Here is a 21,649-nt window from a genome sequence, read left to right on the forward strand (position 1 = left end):
ACAATAATTCAATTGAAATATAAAATTGTAGGTTAGATATTATGCGGTGTCACCTATTACTTTGCGACTTGATTGGTGAGCGGCGCGGCCAAAGGACAAACAACGATCTTTTAATTCATTTATTGATTCGTGTGAACAGTGGTAGCGTCGGGAAGAGACCGCGTGAGCGATCGCATTCGCTTATCCCTAGCGTAGTCCTGGGTCCATGGGTCTAACCTCCAAACGTCGGGAATTGTACCACAGCCGCCACGTTCTGTGTAGGCCTGGACGGATGGTTACGAAACGGTCAGCGACAGCTCACTACCGCTGGTATTATCTGGGGTTACCGGTGCATGAGGCAGGTGCTCGGCGACCGCGCGAGTTGGCCAGGTAGTTAGCGCCCCGCCATAAACCCTGAAATTATTGTATACTCGTTAGGAGAAGTCACCTGATTACGGCTGAATCCCAATTAATACTGTAGGGCGGAGATCGCCTTGATTTAAAGTTTGGGACACTAACACGAATCAACAATGCCCGACACGAATTTCGATTTACACGAAACCTTACCTAAAGGTTGAAAGAATGCAAAACTTACCCGCTGGTGGATTTTTTTTTTGGAGATCAATATCATCATACCTGTGTGCTTCATATGCTTGTAAAACTCTTCCTAGGGGTGTAGAGCACTTTGCAAGGGATTTGTACAATTATATATATAATCTACATGTCAGGGTGATTATAAAGAATTCCAGTGCTTTGTCGATGTGAAACCTCATAGACTGTTACACCCCGCACAGACAAGATGGCTGTCTCTACTTCCAGTTGTAAAAAGGCTATTGGAACAGCTTGCAGCTTTAAAGTTATATTTTCAAAGTATAGTTTTGAATGATAGGCTACTTGCAGCTCAGAAAATCCTTGAAAAATGTATGAATCCATCAACAGAGTTATATCTCAATTTCTTGGATTATGTGTTGCCCTATTTCCATGATATTAACAAAGAAATGCAAGCAGAAAGTCCTAAACTTTATTTGTTATATGAACGGATTTTTATGATATACAAAACTATCTTGGACTGCTTCATTACACCAAATTTGCTACAACTGACTAAAGATGAGAAAAACAAGAGCTTGGATTTAGAGACAAAAATATTAAATGTGGATTTCGAACTAAGAGAAAAGCATCTACCTCTTGATCAAGTATACCTGGGTGGTAATACTACTTCATTACGAGTATTAATGAAAGAAGATTTTGTGGGGAGGATGACGGATGACTGAGTTAGAACATAAACAATTCAAAGAAAAATGCATCCTGTTCTACGTTGAAAGCGTTAAACAAATACGCCAACGATTTAACTTCGAAGACAAAAAAATATTTAAGTCTAAATTTCATGAACCCGCAAAATATTATGGAACAGAATACCGTCCCTAGTATTGCTCACTCAGGAGTTCTGTTTCCAGGTAAGTTTACACAATTTTATACCCCAATGGTGGAGTATTTTGTAAGGCATGGTTGCAAACAGTACATTCGCGGTAAACCAATGAGGTTTGGCTTCAAGGTTTGGTGCTTGAATAAACCGAGCGGTTACTTAGTAGACTTCGAAATGTATCAAGGAAAAAGTGTGAATGAGAATCCTGAGTACGACCAACTCTACGGCAAAGCTGCAGCTCCTCTAGTAAAGATGATCGATGGAATGCCTGAAAATGTTCAGTCACTGCCGACGAGTTTTTATTTTGATAACCTGTTTACAGGATTTCAACTACTGCAGCATTTAAAAAGTCGGGGCTATAATGGAACTGAAACTGTGCGTGAAAACCGTCTTCCAAAAGATATACCTATAACCGACGAAAAACAAATGCAGAAAAAGGATCGCGGTTTCTACGACTTTGCAAAGTGCTCTGAAGATGACATTATTGTTGTTCGTTGGACGGATAACTCGGTCGTGACTGCGATGTCTACTGTCCATGACGTAGCTCCTGTATCTAACGTAGACAGATACAGTGCAGCAGACAAGAAGAAGATCAACGTATCACGCCCAGCAATATTTACAGAGTACAATCGACACATGGGTGGCACAGATCTGATGGATCAAAATATCAACACATATTACGTTCGGATCAGAGGTAAAAAGTGGTGGCGGTCTATATTTACCTACTTTTGAGATGCCTCTATTTGTAATGCTTGGGTGTTATCAAGAATAGCAGGAAATGCAGCTGGTCAATTGGACTTTCGTCGGCAAATAACACAAACGTATCTAACTAGATATCGAAACCTACCTCTTACTGGGGGACGTCCGCCAACACCTAAATATTCCCGAACTGACAGCCGTGTCAATGACACCATAAGGTACGATGGTCAAAACCACCTTCTCATTCCTTCTCAGAAGCGACGAAGATGTGCGTACGAGAACTGTCAGGCTCGGTTGAGATTGGAATGCTCGAAATGTGATGTAGGATAAGTGCTGCATGCAACTACCAATTTCATGTAAAGTATTTTTTGTAACGTCTCGGAAGCTGTTATTAAATAAATATAGTAAAACATACGTACTGTATGTTATTAAGTTGCAAACGAAGAGGCTGATTTATTAAATAAATGATATTAACATATTTGCACTCATATTAATTTCATAGTATAGTTGGTCAAGCAAATCTTGTCAGTAGAAAAACGCGGCAAATTTGAAAAATCGCGGGCTAGCAACACTGTGTTCGAATAATTCCAAAATCGCGTGTAATCTGTGTTTTATCTGTGGAATGTGGATCGTCCATCTTGTTTGTTTACATTCCGAATCGGTGCTAATTCAAGAGAAATTTCTGCTCCCAGCATTAAAATAAATATCAATATATTAAATAATATTGTGCATGACCATAAGCAAAGTTAAGATGCCTACAATGTAAGTAAAATCATGCTCGTTGATCTTAACCATTAGAAAATTTTTAGGGTTATGTTAATTACTGGAAGATCCCGGAGAATTTTTAAAATAATGTGCAGTTTTTTCTGTTTCAGGGTTAAAAGGCTTAAATAAAGATAAAACGTATGCCTAAATATATCCAATAAGACCACGAATTGTGCCCTCACAAAACCGCAACTGATTCGATTGTTCCCAATATCAACAGACGAAGTCCTCAAATATTTTCAAAGGTAACTTTTTTAAACAATCTTAAGACGTTTAAGAACCTTGATTATACCTACTTTCTTTCGCAACATCTACCTAATACTTACATATGTTTGTTGCAGGATTAAAACTCGCCCAATATAAGGCGTTCGTAAAAGTTTCTCTTCATACAAAACTTACCTACGGCGGTTTACGTACATACGTGTACAACGCAAACAAGACGAAAAATAAACTTGTTAATTAAAAAAACTAAAAAAATTGGGACAATAGTTTAGATTATTATTGTACAAGTTGTCCGTTTGTTAATCATCACGAAAATATATTATTTAGGCTGATTTGTTTCATGCACTCAGCTATTGCACATGTATACCTATGGAAAATCCTAGTTTATACTTTCTGAAGTCAGTATTCTACCTATTTAAGAGAAGTTTTAAGTCGCTTTACCTGTTTGTTTCATAAATTAAAATAATTTATTCAGTGTGCATAATTTTAGAAAAATATTTTAATATTTAAATCATACCTTTTATCCAGAAACAATATAACTCCATATTACTCACATGAGTGGAAGTTGGTAAGTTTCCATTGTCAAGGTATCTTTTATTAATATTTTGAGTACCTGAAATTGTATCAGTTCCTGACAAGTCTTGAATAGACTAATGTGAAAGTTAATAAAATTTCTTAACAGCATTCTCCTGATATCTAAATGATTTTTTTAAATATCTACATATAAAATATGATCTAGCCGATACATGTAAATATCTAATATTTTTAGCCTGTATAAAAACAGTCGTGTGAGCAAAACCTTACCAAGCTAGCATGTAAGAGTGGTCTCAGAGATATTGGAATATCTCTGTACTATAAATTAGGCAAATTGCTTTAGACTAAGTTTTATGTGTAACTACTACTATAAGAATAAATTTTGAAACTTGGAATGGAAACTTTAAACTTGAAATTACAAATTTTCTAACAGATCTGTTTTATGCTTAAGATGCAATAAGTGACTAGGTACAAAGTATTCTGATGCTTGGTTGGAGTGGACCAGTAACATTGGTAACTTAATGATATTTTATCAATGAATGGCCTGAATTAAGTGTAAGTAAGCTAAAGTGACCCGTATCTTAATTGCCTTGAAATTAAATGTACACCAAAATATCTGCAGTTGTGTTTTTATTTATTTTTAATCTGTATATTTATATAAGTATATTGTAAAACCATTTCAAAATTACACTGGTATGTGAATGTGACATTGTTCAAGAGAAATACACTAATTTACAATTAACAAGTGGCATAATTATTTTCTTTGGGCTCCTTCAGTTTCTGAACTGATGTTAAAAACAGCTTGCTACCGTGGTGCTCATGTTCTCTTTGCTCCCTATTTGTCTTCTAAGTTTGCTAAAACAGAATAAAACCATATCAAAATAAATATATGTAAATAGTCCAGACATTTCATATTTAATAAGCCCTGCAATTGTGACAAGAATAGTTACAGTGATACCCTACCAGGACTACCGCTGCCAGTGATGGCTCAGGGGTTACTATGCAGGTACCTAGGTTTTAATATTTACCTAAATAAAACAATGGATTGTTTTATTCTAGTTAAATTCAGTAGTATAGGTACCTACTAACAGCTCGTTTGGTAAAAAGTACTCGAGTGCAAATGCCTTAACCTTTACATTTATTTAGCTATGACATCTTCATGTTTAAGTTGAATATATATGTAGCAGATCTGCTCCTAAGCATACCAAAGGTTAAGAATGCGTGCGCTCGTCTTTTGCGTCCACCTTTTACTAAGCATACAAACCTTTATTTTAATTCAATCTATTGATATATTTTTCGATTGTACCTACCTAAATATGTCTAATAAGCTTTTGAAGGTTGCATAAAGGAGCATTTGTATTGCATTTTATCGTGATATATCTTTAATATTGAATTCCAACCGAGAAATCTGATAATATATTAAAATCCAGCTACCTGCGGAAGCAATGATTTGATTCAAACATTATTTTCTCCAGCATAGTCCGTCCGTAGTTCCAAATAGGTATTTTTTGATCTCGTTTATCGTATTGATTGACATCGTTTTTACTCCAGTTTAAATTGTCCCTCTCATAATAATAACAATTTCCAAATGCTTCAATTAACCGCGAGCGGCAATTTTAGTTGACGTACGAAGAGCGCGCTCAGTGGAAAAAAAATGTTTCGGTTCGATGTACACTGCTGCTTTGTTTTTTTTAGAACTATGCCCAGAAACAGAATTAACAGAATTAGACAGGGAATGGAGGTCTTTGCGCAACATGGCCCTGCCATTCAATGTTGGTGACGCGGTGACTTCAGAAAAATTTTGGAGGCATATAAATGAAGCTTATAAAATGGATAGTTATTTTTAAGTACACGATCAGAAAATAAAATAATGTCACTATTGAATTTTTTGTAGATCTTTTTCGTTTTTTTTTTAATTACAAAAAGATGAGTTAATATATTAAAAGTTGTAAATCTATCTCTTAAAGAAATTAAACAGGGACAAAATCAAGTCTACGTACGATATCATATTAGAAAATACTGGAAAGGATCCAATCCTAGATGTCAAAGATTCCCATATCGATGGTACAGGTCTTGACTCCTCAAAAGCTTGATCAGCCTCTTCTATTTCAGGTATAGACTCTTCAACACTAATATCCTTCCCTTGAAACTTAAATTTGTCACCGATGGTATAGTCCAGGGGTCACCAATTAGTTTCGCTCGGGGTCTGTTTTAAGAAATGAAATGACCATCGCGGTCCGCACAACATTTTATAGAAAAAATATTTATTAAACAAATGTAATTACAGAAATAACAAAGGTATTTTTATACATATCAATGAGAAAAATGACATTTTTTGTTGCGGACTATCTGGACTATCTTAGCTAGTGACTTCGCCCGGCCGTTTTCAAATTGACGTCAACAAAGTAATGCGGGGGTTACATTTTTATTTTAAATTACGTACTCTGTAGTGCAAAAGTGGCTGTGTTCTCGCGGTCCGCACAAAATGGGTCGGCGGTCCGGATACGGACCGCGGTCCGCCATTTGGCGACCCCTGGTATAGTCAATACTCTTGTTCACATCAAAGGGTTTAAGTGTCACATAGTTTATGTTTGATGAACAAAATTTCATAGAAGGATGGTGAAATTCTTTCATTATACAATCATCAACCTCTGTACACATACATGCTTCATATATATTGTCTTTTAGAGGTCTCACAAAATAATTGTTCTTCAAAACACCATCTAAAATGGTTGGGTTACTCAAAGACAATTGTGCTGTGATTTAAAAAAAAAAAACTTGTATTCGTTGAATTTTTAATCGTGTAATATCATTTAAATTACCTTTCGACATTTCATGGACGGCGTTGCACCCTTGGTCCCGGAATAAGACTCAAACCCACTTCAGACCCGATTTTTAATGATAAGATCAAATATATTACTTGAAATTAGTTTACTAAGTATAATATGGTTGTACAAACATTCAGTACTTACATCATTTTAAACTTCTCGGTGTTTACAAACAAAACGAAACACTCATAACACCGGCAAATCGGCATTCTGACTTTAAATAATTATGTTGCCACTGACATAAAAGAAACTGTTTGAGCACGTTATTTAAACGACTCGCTGTGCGATAAAATTAAGATCTAGAATACAATATTATAATATATACTCGTTCAAGCAAATCTTGTCAGTAGAAAAAGGCGGCAAATTTGAAAAATGTAGGCGCGACGGGATATCGTCCCATAGAAAATTTTAATTTAGCGCCTTTTTCTACTGACAAGATTTGCTTGAACGAGTATATTAGTATAATTCGAAATCGATTGTAACCGTAATATTATGATAAAAATATAGTCATTATATAGAAATGAAAGCCAAAGCAGCGCCATATTTACGATAAAGTTTCTATATTTTGCAATTGTAGGGGGTAAATAAAACACGGCCTCCAAATATCTAGGTCAAGTGGTCGCTGCCATTAATAGAAGGTACGATGTAACCCTTAAGACCATAGTGGATAGTCCCCATTATCTCCTTGAATATTATAACATTTATAACTTGTACCTAAGAATAAGGAGCGGAAAATAAATTCTTCTATTAAAAGATCAAACGAATAAGAGAGAGCAATGAGAAGCAGTAATATGAACTTTTCGGATTATAGTTACGCTTCACTTGCACCAATTATCTAATAGCGATATGTTCTCAGCCTGAAACCTCAATGGATATCCTTCCCGGGTACCGAGAGGGAAAGACGAGACGTCGCGGCGGCTTTCCAAGAAATATATGGCTTGCCTGATTTGTTGGGAACTATCGACTGTACCCACGTCTCGATCTTTCCTCCTCCTCGACCGCGCGGCCTGCAGTTCATCAACCGGAAAGGAAAACATACCCTCAATGTGCAATTGGTAAGTTTCAATTCAACACGATAACATGATGTAGGTACGATTTTTATGTTTACGCATATTTCTTTAGTTAATTCCCTAGATTTAGAATAATTATATATTCTATTAATAATAATAATATTAATCATCAAGGAACAACAATTACATTGAACAGCTTACATTCTTTTTACACGCGGTTATTTTCACAAGGAGGATGTTCTAACGGACAATATGTATCAATAGGTAGGATTACTACATATATATAGCGATTCCTATGAACTAAGTATAAAACACTAGTATAGTGTAGTAGGAATCATTTTTGAAACACGTTCTTTACAAGCTTTTAACTTTCAGATCGCTGATGTAAACTACAGGTTGCTGCACGTAAATGCGCAGTACCCGGGAAGACTACACGACCAATTCATTTTTAACCACTCTGTGGTGAAAAATGAATTGCGCCGGCTATACGATCTTAGAATCGGATCGTATTATCTGCTGGGTAAGTTTATAAATTATTTTATACAGAAACATGCTTATTGAGAGCGGAAAATTATTAATTTGGTTACACAATTTCAGGAGATTCAGGTTACGGACTGGAGCCATGGCTTATGACTCCAGTCCTTAACGCTGCACCGGGGTCCGCGGAGGAGCGGTACACCGCATGGCACTGCCAGGTCCGCAACATCATCGAGCGGACCAATGGCTATTTGAAGGGGTCACTGCGGTGCTTGGGTTTGGACCGGTCTCTACATTATAGCCCTGAAAAGTCCTGCCGCCTTATCTATGCGTGTTGTACCATTTACAACATAATGAAACATTTTAGGTGAGTTAGTGCATACGTCTATCAGACAACAATGATATTAGTAACAATGATATCTATCTATACATCTTGTAAAACAAACTCCCCGCCGCGTCGTTAAGCTTTTCCCGTTGTTAGTTATTAAAATATAACATTTGGCGCACCATTTTCAAATCTGAATAGAGTGCATAGTAGCTTAGTCTCCTCGACTAAGTTTCTTTTTCAACAATGATTATCTAAGACTCGCCGTGGCTCTAATGTGAAGCCAAATGTGCAACGGCCACCAAGGGCTTAGTTGCCCAAGAAGCGCCAGTCTTTCCCCACACTTTTGGACTGTGCCACAATTAGGTACAGATCTGAAATAATTTTTCGAAATTTTGAAGATAATTTGCAAAGGTTTATAGTTTCTTGCATTTATATCAATTTGTAATTTTCTTACTCACTAAATTGTGTAATTTTATTGTTACTAGGGTGGAAATTGACGAACCGTTGGAAGAACCCGTCCAACAACACAGGCCGGAGCCAGTACCACAGGCGGCACTTTATCAGGCCGCTATGAACAAAAGAAATCAACTCATCTTTACTTACTTTAATTAAGATTATTTAACTTTTAGAATTATATTTTCATGTTGATTTTAATTGATTTCGTTTTATTTTTGCTTTGTCTTGAATCATAAACTCGCTAACTCTAAATTATGCAATCACCTACCTATACAGGATGAATGGAAGGACACGAGTTAAAGTAGATACGGTTCTCATCAACAGGGTCGCTCCAGACCAAATGATCTGCCGCCGCATCATATAAATGTTCGCGGTTATAGCCCTGATCCAGTGAGGTATCCACACTGAAAGAAATGTTTGCATAACTGTAACAAAATTTTGGTTACTGTTTACACAAAAATTGGGACTTGCGAACTATGTGTTATATGTTACAAAACCGTGTTTGGCTATCAGTGTTCAGGTACTGGGTATACACTACAAAATAAGTTTGTAAATTTATGCAAAGTTTATTTTCTTATAACCGTAGTTTAGTTATTTAGTAAAGTTACAAAACCAGTTCGGCTATCTATTTTTTTCAGTGCATCCATACGCGGCACACGATCCATCTCGAATTTTAGCGTGACGGACATGTATTTCATACACAAATGTCTCGTTGCTATATTTTGTTAATTTAAATTTGGTCCATTAAGGTGGCGACTGACTTGTAACATTTGCTTGTAATGTATCGTTCACGGCGATCGTTACAAGTCAGTCGCCACCTTTGTAACACTCAAAGGGATTCGCGTAAAAACCGACAGCCGAGTGGAGCACGCGGTGCTCGCGTCGAGCGGCTCAGCTCGCTGCACTGACTGTTGTAATGCTCGGGTTGTATCACGTTACATTACACCGAAATGTTACAAGTCAGTCGCCACCTTTTTATAATAAGATATTAAAAAAAGATGCTTGGACCGAAATAGCCTCTGCATTGGACGGTTCTATAGATGAATGCCGGAAAAAAAAAGACAATTTTGTTGGCTTCTTTACGCCGTGAAAGAAGTAAGCACGAGAAAAAGTATAGTAACCGGAAAAGATAGTTATTTTTATTTACAATACTTATAATAAATGTAAACTGCTATATTTTCAATTTTAAGTTTTCTTTGAAGACAAACATGACATCCAAGAGTACTATTATAGTCCGCGGCACGTAAGTAAAATCCACATGGGTGTAACTCATAACATGACCAATAATAGCTTAGTTACACCTTATGAGATATCTCGTCTAGTTAGGATGATGGAGTATAAGTCATCCGTAGGTTATGACGGCATACCGATCAAGATTATTAAGGATAATATTGATTTATTAGCAGAGCCACTTGCGAACTTTTACAATCTATGTTTTGAATTGTGTACATTTCCTGATCAGCTAAAAATAGCTAGAGTACTGCCGATCCATAAAAAGGGACCAGCCAATATTCCTAATAATTACAGACCCATTTCATTGTTACCAATATTGTCCAAAATCTTTGAAAAAATATTAAAAGACAGATTGCTAAATCACATCAATAAATACCAAATACTAAACTCAAGACAGTTTGGGTTCCGCAAGAGAGTTGGGACGAGTGAAGCTATTGATGAGCTAATTAAAGATACTGTACTTCAACTTAGTAGTAATTCAAGAAACGTCCTACTAGACCCTAACAAGAGATATTGATAATTTAGATATTAGCTTAGACTCTGATTCGGAAGAAGTAGAAAATATGGCTAATCTAGACGGAATTTACATGGCCGTTTGCCTGTTGCCCGAATTCGACGGTAACCCGCACGTTCTGACTAGATTTATTAGACTCTGCGACCAATTAGTAGCAGAGTATGATCGCGAAGGACAGGATTTAACTAATTTCGCATTATTTAATGGAATACTAAATAAAGTCACTCGATCAGCCGCCCGATTAATAAATACGAACGGCATTCCAGAGGATTGGATACCAATTTGCAATGCTTCAAGGATTATATTTATTGTCAAAAGTTCAAAAATATCTTGCTATTATTTTATAATAAAAATTAGCATGCAAATTTATGTGTTATAGTAGATTATAATTGTTTGCAAAGTTTATGGTAATTACACGCCTCCTAAAGAATCGTTAAGGCGATAGCAACAGACGGCGCGGAGCCAAGCATTTGGTTACATAAGAACATGTCGCCGTGTGCCTGCTATACGGCCACAATTCAAAAATTTTAATTTTCTGGATTATTGCAGATTCGTATTCAAAATTGTTCAATTTACGACCTTATTTTGAGAGCCATAGCAGAAAAGGTCTTTAAGAGCCTTTTTCTCACAAGTGGCCTTATGGATTTGACCATAAATCGTCAGAAGATTCCCTGCAATACAGCCACTTGCCTGCTCCCGCGGCGTTCGCGCGTGAACCTGACGGCCCTTTTGAGTTGTGGCTATATAGCACACGTTATAAATGAAGCTTTTGAGTTGCGTCCTAGAAAATAATAATTAGTTTAGTGATAATTACGATGAATCACTATAAATATAAAAGAAACAAACGGCAATTGGTTGTGTCAAAGCAGTAAGTATTACACTTATTATTACAAAATTACCAGCTCGCTACCGAAACTACCACAACGCAACAAAATGATTAAGCCAATCTCAACTTTGTTTTCTTACAAGTGCGGTTCAATATGGCTCATCAGTGAGGGTCGTGAGCCTAACTCATATTTTTATCCGTCTGAAGAAAGATAAGCATTGAGCATGTTTTCGAAGAGTGTGTATGTATTTAACTAATATTTTATTGTATATAATATTATGTGTGTCTAATTCTATATATAGCATGCTTTATTGTCAATAATATGCAACGGATTTTATTGTGTGAGGTAAATTACTAACTGTGTTCGGGATGGTTGTATTCGGGATGGTGTCATAATATTGGAATTTTGTTAAATATTATAATAACTGCTTTTATTTTGGGGACTTTGGCGCCAAAAATTAAATCACTTGGAAAGTCGTTACTTTGATATGTTTACATTTACTATTTATTTATTTGATAATGGTAAAGGCATTTTCGTGGTAATGACTGTGTTTAATGTTTTTTTCGGTGTGTGTCCTAGCTATTCAATTTATTTCAATTAAAATGCTTTTATGAAGAATGATAGACACTAGATATAGCTATGTCTTATATGCTTGCTTGTTGTAGATCTAAAATTTCGAGGACTACGAGTAAATCTGCTAACACATGTAATGCCACCTCGGACAGTCTCTCTCGTGTGACACCTTTGTCAAAAGCGAAGGATTCACCAGAAAACAGAAGTTTTTCCGGTCTTGATTATGACCTAATGAAAGACATGTTCAAAGGACGTGGAAGACTAATATTATTGGACGCTGCTCGAGCCCTACAAGATTCACCTCCAACTATAAGCGATTTAAATTTTTCCGAAAGTCACTCGCAATATACACAATGCATTGATGAACTATTACAGACTGATTATTACATTGTTGATTCTAATAAAGTAACGAAGAAAAAATATTTTGTATAACAACGCTTTTTTTATTAGTGCTAAGTTGTGATACATTGTGATATTCGTTATTTCTTGAACTGATTACCTATGATTAAGTTTAGTGTCCAGTAGTTACGTTATTCATGTGTATTGTGTATTGGCCTTTTAAAGGAAAATATACAGCAATTTACTACCTTTGTATTTTGTAAGTCTACTTCAAGAAGACTGATTATTACATACGTTGATTCTACTAAAGTAACGAAAACAAAATATTTTCTATAACAACGCTTTTTTTATTAGTGCTAAGTTGAAATAAATTGTGATATTCGTTATTTGTTGAACTGATTACTTATAAGAAGTTATCTACTTGTAAGAATTAACTTACTGAATACATTATAATAAATAAATTGCCTGCAATGTTCTTAAAGCAGATTTCACAAATTAGCAAGGAACAGTATTGTGTTTTGATTTCTTATTTTATAATATAGTAGGTATTCTAAATACTTTTTATTATTTTGAATGTTTTAAAAAAGAAGTCACAAAGTTTTATTTGTTCAAATTTTATAAAGAACCTTTTAAACAATTAATATTATTTGGTAATGCCATGGTATAATGTTGCTGATTATAAGCTAGTTACACATATTATCGCATACAGTGATCTTGTTCCTATCAAAGTTGATAAAATAAAGGGATTTTAACTATTTTGGTGTTTTTATTTATATTTGCATGGTAACCTTTATCCAATAATTTTATGTTTAAATTTGGCCGCATCCCAAAATCTTTAAAAAACGTTTCCGCAATACGGCCACAACTCTAAATACCTGTCTTTCGGGCCTTGTGTCTTAAAAATATACATTTTCTTTTAAAAAGTGGCGTGGTCATAAGGAGGGTTATATCATTCCGAGTAAAAAAAGCTAAATTTTAAATTCATAGACCTAAAACTAAAGGAGTAAGATCCTATTAAACCCCCTGAACTATACTCTTACAACTTTGAGACACGATTTCTCGAAAAAACGGTTTTTTGAGATGTGGCAGTGTAGCAGGCACACGGCGATGTGATAACGAGCTATAGTTACATGTTTTGGCTTACAAACTAATTCTTATTCGAAATAATTATCTATAAACCGCAGGAGTTTTATTGTAATATTCAGGGGAGCTCTGGTCGTTTCCAGGAAGCGATGGATGTTGTTGATTCCGATGATCCAATGGAACAAAAAGTGGAATTAGGATCCTAAAATATATAAATAGTACAGTAAAGTTTGGTAAAACTAAATGAGCATGCCTTAAACGCTCATGCAATACGTGAAAATTTTAAATTTATAATACATACAATATTGAATTATTTATCTTAATTTGATTGTTAAAAAAAATAAATAATAATTACATGACAAAAAACAATTCATTTGAAGAACAATTCAAATTAAATTTCAAATTCGATTGAACTTGTCCCGCGTCGATCTATATTTAAAACAATTCCGACTGCATTACCGACGTTCAGTATAGTATGAAAACTTTTATCTGTATTTAATAAAATAATAGACAAATAGCGGACAAAAATGATAAAAAAGTCGGTGTGAGTGCTAATCGAAATCTTTTAATTATCAGCTAAACGGAACAATATCAAGCTTCGATATTGAATAGGGTTCACCATCAAAACCTAATTATAAGGCTGAAAAAAAAATTTGTCGGAAAATTGTGTATTTTTTTATATATCTTGACCACAGCCCCATAAACTTGGATTTTGAGGCCCAGTAGAGCTATGCCTACGCTTACGCTTAAGGCATGCAATAGTATATTTCACAGTTAGCGTACTAAGGTAGCCATTACGTGGCCTGGGCAATATTTTTAGCACGAATCGTAGGAGAACATTTACGGGCCGAAGACTGTAATCCATCATGAGCTTTAGTTATCTCATCACGGATTTGTATGAACTTCCCAATTTATTATATGAGAAGGGTTATAATTTATAATATTAATAAGTTAGCATACCCATGTAACACTGTGCTTGAGCAAAATTGCTATATGGGATAACAGAAAAAATAGAGTATTAATATCGCTTAGAAACCGCATGGTTTTCAATATTAAAATATAGTTACAATAGATTACCGATAGCGTAGGCAATTTACATTGTTATTTAACGACAAAGAGCTAAAGATTATTTTAAAATACATTTCATTCGTTTTCCTTATTGCCAATTATCCTGGATAGCAACAATTTGAACCAGTTTTAAGACAAACTTTATACAGAACGCCGGCGTTAGTTTCTTTATTTTTAAAAACAAAATTGCAATTATGCGACAAAGATTGTTTGCGTTCTGTGCCAAATGCTGCAGAGGACTGTGAGTACAAATTTGTCTATATTTGAACTATTGGAACCTTAAGCTTTTTTAGATTCTAAAACTAATCTTTGTTGTAGAGTTTTTCGTCGACGACAAAAAAGAAAGATAAAATCGTTTTCTGATTTATCCAAAGAGGCAAAGAATCCAGATTTTGCCGTGAGGCGGAATACCATTTGACCAGAATCTTCTTTTTTATTATTTAGATAATGTAGAGCTTAATAAAAAATTGTTCTCGACAAATAGTTTCAATCTCTTATAATCCAATATGTAAGTAAATGACTTTGCTTTATGGTACTTAGTCCAATTACTACAGACATTTTATATAATTAAATTAATTTAAAAGAAAACTATTCCCTTAATTTATCCCTTATGTAATTCCATCTATAACATCTTGATATTGTATCAGGTAATCAGGTATTCTATGAGTAGCTTCACACGAATGATACAACTAGATGTTATAGAAGGGATTCAGTATAGGATAAATTAAGGGACTGTTTTTCTTTTAAGAGAATATTATCTAAATAGTATACTATAATTTGCACATGTAAAAGACATATTTATGCATTTTTACTCGTCTTTGAGGCCTGATACGTATATAAGTGGCATATACGTATATATGCGTGGATATAATGTAGAACCTGATTCTTAGAATGGTGATATTTTGGAACTGCTTAGTTTTTGGAAAAAAACCCCAATGGACTATTTTTGTATAGAATTTAAAGAGCTACATATTTTGTCAAAGGTACTTTTTCGAAAAAACTCACCGTTTCTGCGAAAAATCCAAAAAACCTCAATTTTTTACCTTTGACCCCGAATAACTTTAAACTTCCACGCGGGATCGATGCTGAAGCCAAGGTCTCCACCAATTTTCAGCTTGCCCCGAATTTTTGTTAATTCAAATGTCTTCAGTGATCGGACTAACTCACGGAAATGAATCTGTTGATTACTTAGTATGATGTCATGGGGTTGTTCGGTCACTATATAAGACGTTTATAACTCTGGACCGATATCAGTCTTACATCAGTCTTCAGAAAGCGATCACGTCTTCCAGAATATCAACAGGTAAGTCACAAGTATTTTCTATCTTGACCCTTTAGGGCATTTCACTTTTAAGTTAATAAACCGCCGCCTACATTTCGGGTACCCACTAGCTTCACATTGACTCAGAAAATGTAAATTACTCATATTGGTTTGTTATGACATGACATGATTTTTTGAAAAAAAAAAATTCTGCTTTTAGAGTTGCTAAGTCTTTAATTATACAAAAAAAAAATTGTCTGTACACCGAGCGCCACCTATCTACGGGCATGTTTTTCGACCCACTGAATACGAATTTCAAGTCAGTTTAGGCTGTCCAGCCTTCAGTTTCGAGGGTAGAATAAGAAGTATCTACGTGGTAGATCATTTGAGAATGAAACAGTACAATACCCTCGAAAACCCTCGAAAACCATTCAAAATCCAATTTTTGTACATTCTTAGATCTCAATCTTGTATTTTGAAAGTAAAAAAATACGAGAAATTAATTTAATTGTGCTTAACAGACTTTTTTCCATTTTTCCAGCAGCAATTATCTGCTATTTTATCGGTTTTTTGCAGTTGTATGAATGTTTGAGTGGATTATGGGCCAAATTTATTGCAAAATAAGGTCAAGCAGATCAAATTACATGAAAATCTTCGTTTATCCTGGTCTAAAAAAAATTTTATATCAAGATAATTCCAATTTTTCATGATTTTTGCTATTTTTAAGGATTTTTTATATTTTTTTTTAGATTTAAAACCGCTTATGACTCGCGTAGAATCAAAATTAGTATTTAACAGATCAAAATACATAATTATCATGCTTGCCTTAGATCCTAAAATTTTTTTTCTTGCCAAAACATCGAATTTTTGCTATTTTTGGGATTTATGCAATTTACTCGAAACTGAAGGCTGGATGGCCTAAACTGACTTGAAATTCGTATTTAGCGGGTCGAAAAACATGCCCGTAGATAGGTAGCGCTCGGTGTACAGACAATTTTTTTTGTGTGCCGGTGCAATAATTATTACTTCTTCGGCAACTACTATCCAGGTAGGAAGGAATTATTGGCAAAAATTTGGACCCAACCTTGGCTGACAATTGGGCCAAGTATCGACGGAGTATCAATGTTGAGGAGTAGGAAAAGTAAGATGGCAATGAAGAAATCCAATGTGAAAAAGTAAGCAGGTGACATTAGAGTAACTGGTCTGGTAAATAAAAAACCCGTTATAATGTAAATAAAGCTGTAACGATTGATTTATTTTTAAGGAATCTAACATGCCAGCGAAAAATATCTGCTTTTTAGAACGAGGATTTATGATAGTTGCTGTTTGGGGAGTACTTTTACACTCTGTATCGGCAAGAAGTTTTGGTAATAATCTTCTAAAGTCGAGTTCATTCAATAGCTCAAATACAGGTGACTATCTGTTTTTCTAATTTAATTGTTTTTTTTAATGATTAAGACTGATTAATTACGAGTCTAACGTTCTGTTGTTAAATTTTCAGATAATATTTGTACCACGCCAGCATGTATTCATACTGGTAAGTTATGTTAGATTTATTATATAGAAATAGGAATGATATACTAATTAATAATAATAAAACTATAATACTGTTTATCACAGCCTCAAGCATCCTGAAAAATATGAACCCAACCGTGGACCCTTGTGATAACTTTCACAAATTTGCTTGTGGAGGTTTTATCGATATGGTAACTATTCCTGATGAAAAAGCTGAAGTTAGTGTATTGAACAATTTTGATGACCAGCTTTTAAACCAACTCAAAAGGAGTATGGATAGTCCACGTTTAGCAGAATCAATTCGTCCATTCAGACTTATTAAAACCATCTATAACAGCTGCATGAATAGAAGTGAGTATTTAAAAAAAATCGATCAATGAGTTATTTTTTAATGAATTTTATTTATTATTAATATTGACAGATGATTCAGCCTAAAACGGTCAAATGACTAGTGTATCTAATTTAAGATAGATGGAGCATTCCATCTTTCCTAACGGTCGAGAGCCTTCCTCTCTTTACCAAAGTTCGATGGTACTCCATCAAGCTCAAATACTAGTAAAGCTGGAGCTTGTTAGAATCTGTTCAAGTTGTAGATGATGTCAATTGCATGAAAGAAATGAAAGAAATTTAAATGAGAGTTAAGATAAACTTCGAAAAATTATGGGGATCGGTGACCAAGCCAGGAGTCGAACCTGGATCTCTCCGATTACATGTCAGATGCTCTACCTGTTAAGCTACCGGATCCCTCACCACCACATTTTCTTCAGCTTATTCTTATACTCTCTTTCTTACTTTTACTTCCCCCACCCGAACTTATTTATACTACGATGGTAATGTAGTACTTCTATGATAATTTAAGGCCAATTCTAATTATAATTCCGAAGTTATTCACGACCAAATTATTTTATTATTAATAATAATTTTATACTTTCAGGTGCTATTGAAGAACAAGGACTTACCCGATTATTGAGCATTTTAAAAGAATTAGGAGGCTGGCCAGTACTTGAAGGAGACTCGTGGAAGGATGATGATTTTAGCTGGATATCATCAATCTACAAATTCCGTAAGACGGGTTTCTCCATAGAATATTTCATAGATTTATACATTTCGGAAGATCTCCGCAATAGCACCAAAAGAATTATAAATGTAAGTATATTTAACAATTGAATACTCTGTTAAATAAAAATGTATCAGTATGTAAGCTTACATTTTATTGCAGCTGGGTGAAGTGACACTTGAATTATCACGAGACACCTCATTAAAAGGATTGCAAAACAAGTATGTTAAAGAATATTACCAGTATATGGTCGATATTGCAGTTATTCTTGGTGTTGAGCGTGACCAGGCTGAAAAAGAACTCATGGAATCCCTTGAATTTGAGATAAACCTTGCAAATGTAAGTATTTAATTGCATGCCTTAAGCGTAAGCGTAGGCATAGCTCTACAGGGGCCTCAAAATCCGAGTTTATGGGGCTGTGGTCAAGATGGGTGTGTAATGTTTTTAATAACAACTTTTTGCGAATATTCATTTAGCATAATTTGAATTGCATAATTTTGAATTGCAGAAATGATGATTTGGTATAAAAATAAGTGAAATAAAAACAAATTGCATAATGTCGAAAGTAATAATAATTAGCTAGCATAATAATGTATTTTCATAACAGGCAACCAGCATAATGTTTATTTTTTATACAATTTATTATTCAGAAGGGTTTTCATGCATCAAAACTAATATCATAATATTGAAGGTTATAAACGCCTAGTGAAAATGAACGCCTGTGGAGTGTCGAAACCCTAAACCAACTTGGTTTGCCACGCACTCAGAATAATGCCGAATCCTGGCACCATAAAATTAATGCCATAATAGATAAAATTAAGCCCGGCTTTTATACGCTGTCAAATGAATTGCTTATCGAATCTAAAGTGATATTGGGAAATATTGAATGCTTTTACAATGGCCACAGTCCTCCAAAGCAAAAGAAGGCCACTATCAAGCAACAAGAAAGGATTGACACTATATTGTCCAATAAAAATCAATACTCCGAATGTGAATTTTTGCGAGCCATTGCTTCAAATTTACAATTAAAATAAGTAGGTAAAACTCATTATCAGATTATATACATAATTAAATTGCATCAAAATAAACTTATCTATGAATAAAAATGTTGTTTTCTTCTATATCTTTCTGATTTATTTTGTTACCTCTTAAAAAGGAAAGCTAATAGGTATTTAAAAAAATTGGTTCTGTCCATATGGTCACAGTTCTACCTAACACTCCTCCTCGCTTCGCTCGTCGTCGTACCTAACCAGCCTTAAAGTTCAATGAGTAGATTTTGTATAATTTAATATGTCATAGAAAATTATGCCACCTGATAATTCATTAAAATTTAGTTCTACATTTTAATCATAATATGAAATGAATGTTATTAGAAGTAAAATTATTCCTGAGGATTGTTATGAAGAATGTTTTTATGGCTATACAGTATTCTGTAATTTAATTAGTATGACAAACAACATTCTGTGGTTTGTTTTTATACATAATGTTTATTATGAGTTTCCATAGTAGTTAAATGAAATTATGCTAAAAGTTTGTATTAAAATTGAACGGCACCCGGTCAAGATACATAAAAAAATACACAATTTTCCGACAAATTTTTTTTTTCAGCCTTATAATTAGGTTTTAATGGCGACCCCTTTTCAATATCGAAGCTTTATATTGTTTCGTTTAGCTGATAATTAAAAGATTTCGATTAGCATTCACACCGACTTTTTTATCATTTTTGTTTGCCATTTGTCTATTATTTTATTAAATACAGCTAAAAGTTTTCATACTATACTGAACGTCGGTAATGCAGTCGGAATTGTTTTAAATATAGATCGACGCGGGACAAGTTCAATCGAATTTGAAATTTAATTTGAATTGTTATTCAAATGAATTGTTTTTTGTCATGTAATTATTATTTATTTTTTTCAACGATCAAATTAAGATAAATAATTAAATATTGTATGTATTATAAATGTAAAATTTTCACGTATTGCATGAGCGCTCAAGGCATGCTCATTTGGTTTTACCAAAAAAATTTTTGACTTTATACATTATACGTAAGACATTGTTATATACTAAAATTGAATTAAATATTTCAGATAACTCTACCAAAGGAAAAACGTCGTAACGTTGATTTATTTAATAATCCAATGACAGTAGCTGAATTATCAGAAAAGTACCCCAGCATACCTTGGAAATAATTCATTAATACCATGCTCAAGCCTCATGCCGAAGTTGATGATGATGAAATAATCAATGTCGACGTACCTAGTTATATATCTGATTTTGAAAAACTTATAAACATAACGCCCAAGAGGGTACAAGCTAATTACGTTATGTGGCGGGCCGTTTCATAAACAGTCGAGTACTTGAATGACAGAATTCGTGAAAGACAACTAAAGTACTTGATGACGCAGAAAGGCCAAATTAAAAGAGAATCCCAGCCGATAGAATGCATTATTTCCGTAGCTGAAAAACTACCAGTTGCCATTGGTGCGTTGTATGTAAGAAATTATGTATCCAAAGATCTTAAGAAAAATGCCGTAGAAATGATATCCGACATCCAAAATCAATTTAAGAAAATTTTACAAAACGTAAGTTCAGCTATTAATTTTATTTGTGATATTATTTTATTTTAATCATTCATTAAAATTTAAATATTTTATTAACAAAAAAATTGTTAACAGGTTGACTGGATGGATGAAGAAACCATAAAGAGTGCTATTGAGAAGGTTGCGGCAATAGCGAGTCATATTGGATACCCAGATGAACTTTTGGATGATTCAAAATTAGAAGAATTTTATGAAAAACTACAATTTGATGAAAAATCATCTTACCTAGAGAATATTATGAATGTTAACTTATTTAACAAAGAATATTCATTCAGTCAATTAAGAAAACCAGTTAACAAGACACATTGGGTATTATATGCCGACGTAGCTATTATTAATGCGCGTTATTATGCACATCAGAACAGTATGAGTAAGTATAATTAATTTGGAATTACTAACTTCTATGAATTATATATAATAATTATATAAAACTTATATTATTGTTATTTTAAACAGGTTTTACAGCTGGAATCCTTCAAGACGCTTTGTTTCACATTGACCGGCCAAAATATCTAAATTATGGTGCCATTGGATTTGTAATGGGTCATGAAATTAGCCACAGCGTCGATGATATAGGAAGAAAGTTTGATAAAGATGGTAATGTGGTAAATTGGTGGACAGCATCAACTGAAAAGAAATATCTCGAGAAAGTAGATTGTATAATTGAACAGTACGGCAATAATACATTAGAAAAAATTAAAATGAACAACATCAATGGCAACCATTTCTTGGATCCCAGATGCACGGCTGCATTTGATATAACTCCAGAAATCGCAGTACTTTCTCGTTCGTCCACTCCATTTTCACATACACAGCACAATGCTAGTAGGTACATGGTACACGTCGAGACTCGACCGC

At 34.3% G+C, this 21,649-nt stretch overlaps 2 protein-coding genes and 2 long non-coding RNA genes across 6 annotated transcripts; 3 read left to right on the forward strand and 1 right to left on the reverse strand.

Moving 5' to 3' along the window:
• Window positions 1-589: 589 nt before the first annotated feature.
• Window positions 590-4,243, forward strand: LOC133533499 (uncharacterized). 2 transcript variants are annotated; one of them, XR_009801883.1, is made up of 3 exons: window positions 590-2,863; window positions 2,977-3,111; window positions 3,208-4,243. It is a non-coding gene; the product is annotated as an uncharacterized LOC133533499 (long non-coding RNA). The 2 variants fall into 2 exon arrangements; XR_009801882.1 differs by having other exon boundaries at window positions 590-3,111.
• Window positions 4,240-5,190, reverse strand: LOC133533500 (uncharacterized). Its single transcript, XR_009801884.1, has 2 exons — window positions 5,057-5,190; window positions 4,240-4,477 (listed from the first exon to the last, which is right to left on the reverse strand). It is a non-coding gene; the product is annotated as an uncharacterized LOC133533500 (long non-coding RNA).
• Window positions 5,191-5,376: 186 nt separating this feature from the next.
• Window positions 5,377-8,919, forward strand: LOC133533491 (putative nuclease HARBI1). Its single transcript, XM_061872481.1, has 5 exons — window positions 5,377-5,406; window positions 7,293-7,505; window positions 7,836-7,980; window positions 8,058-8,304; window positions 8,751-8,919. Exons 1-5 carry the CDS (start codon window positions 5,377-5,379, stop codon window positions 8,875-8,877), a joined length of 762 nt encoding a protein of 253 aa, XP_061728465.1. The 3' UTR covers window positions 8,878-8,919.
• Window positions 8,920-16,698: 7,779 nt separating this feature from the next.
• On the forward strand, window positions 16,699-21,000 carry LOC133533495 (neprilysin-2-like). 2 transcript variants are annotated; one of them, XM_061872485.1, is made up of 7 exons: window positions 16,699-16,794; window positions 16,884-17,031; window positions 17,121-17,156; window positions 17,240-17,485; window positions 18,069-18,280; window positions 18,354-18,530; window positions 20,279-20,803. In XM_061872485.1, the coding sequence occupies exons 2-7, from the start codon at window positions 16,893-16,895 to the stop codon at window positions 20,378-20,380; spliced, it is 912 nt and encodes a 303-aa protein (XP_061728469.1). In that variant the 5' UTR covers window positions 16,699-16,794; window positions 16,884-16,892; the 3' UTR covers window positions 20,381-20,803. The 2 variants fall into 2 exon arrangements, 1 of the variants encoding a protein (XP_061728469.1); XR_009801878.1 differs by adding an exon at window positions 20,867-21,000 and having other exon boundaries at window positions 16,753-17,031; window positions 20,279-20,773.
• Window positions 21,001-21,649: the final 649 nt, after the last annotated feature.

Source organism: Cydia pomonella, unplaced genomic scaffold, assembly GCF_033807575.1.
Source record: "Cydia pomonella isolate Wapato2018A unplaced genomic scaffold, ilCydPomo1 PGA_scaffold_169, whole genome shotgun sequence".
In the NCBI taxonomy this organism is placed as follows: domain Eukaryota; kingdom Metazoa; phylum Arthropoda; class Insecta; order Lepidoptera; family Tortricidae; genus Cydia; species Cydia pomonella.

Excerpts from the sequence above, each read along its gene's own strand:
- LOC133533491 (XM_061872481.1), top strand. The coding sequence starts at position 5,377 with ATGGCCCTGCCATTCAATGTTGGTGACGCG. Across the intron at positions 7,506-7,835 it reads ATACCCTCAATGTGCAATTG|ATCGCTGATGTAAACTACAG; the intron begins GTAAGTTTCAAT and ends TTTAACTTTCAG. Across the intron at positions 7,981-8,057 it reads CGGATCGTATTATCTGCTGG|GAGATTCAGGTTACGGACTG; the intron begins GTAAGTTTATAA and ends ACACAATTTCAG.
- LOC133533495 (XM_061872485.1), top strand. The coding sequence starts at position 16,893 with ATGCCAGCGAAAAATATCTGCTTTTTAGAACGAGGATTTATGATAGTT. Across the intron at positions 17,032-17,120 it reads ATTCAATAGCTCAAATACAG|ATAATATTTGTACCACGCCA; the intron begins GTGACTATCTGT and ends TTAAATTTTCAG. Across the intron at positions 17,157-17,239 it reads GCCAGCATGTATTCATACTG|CCTCAAGCATCCTGAAAAAT; the intron begins GTAAGTTATGTT and ends TGTTTATCACAG.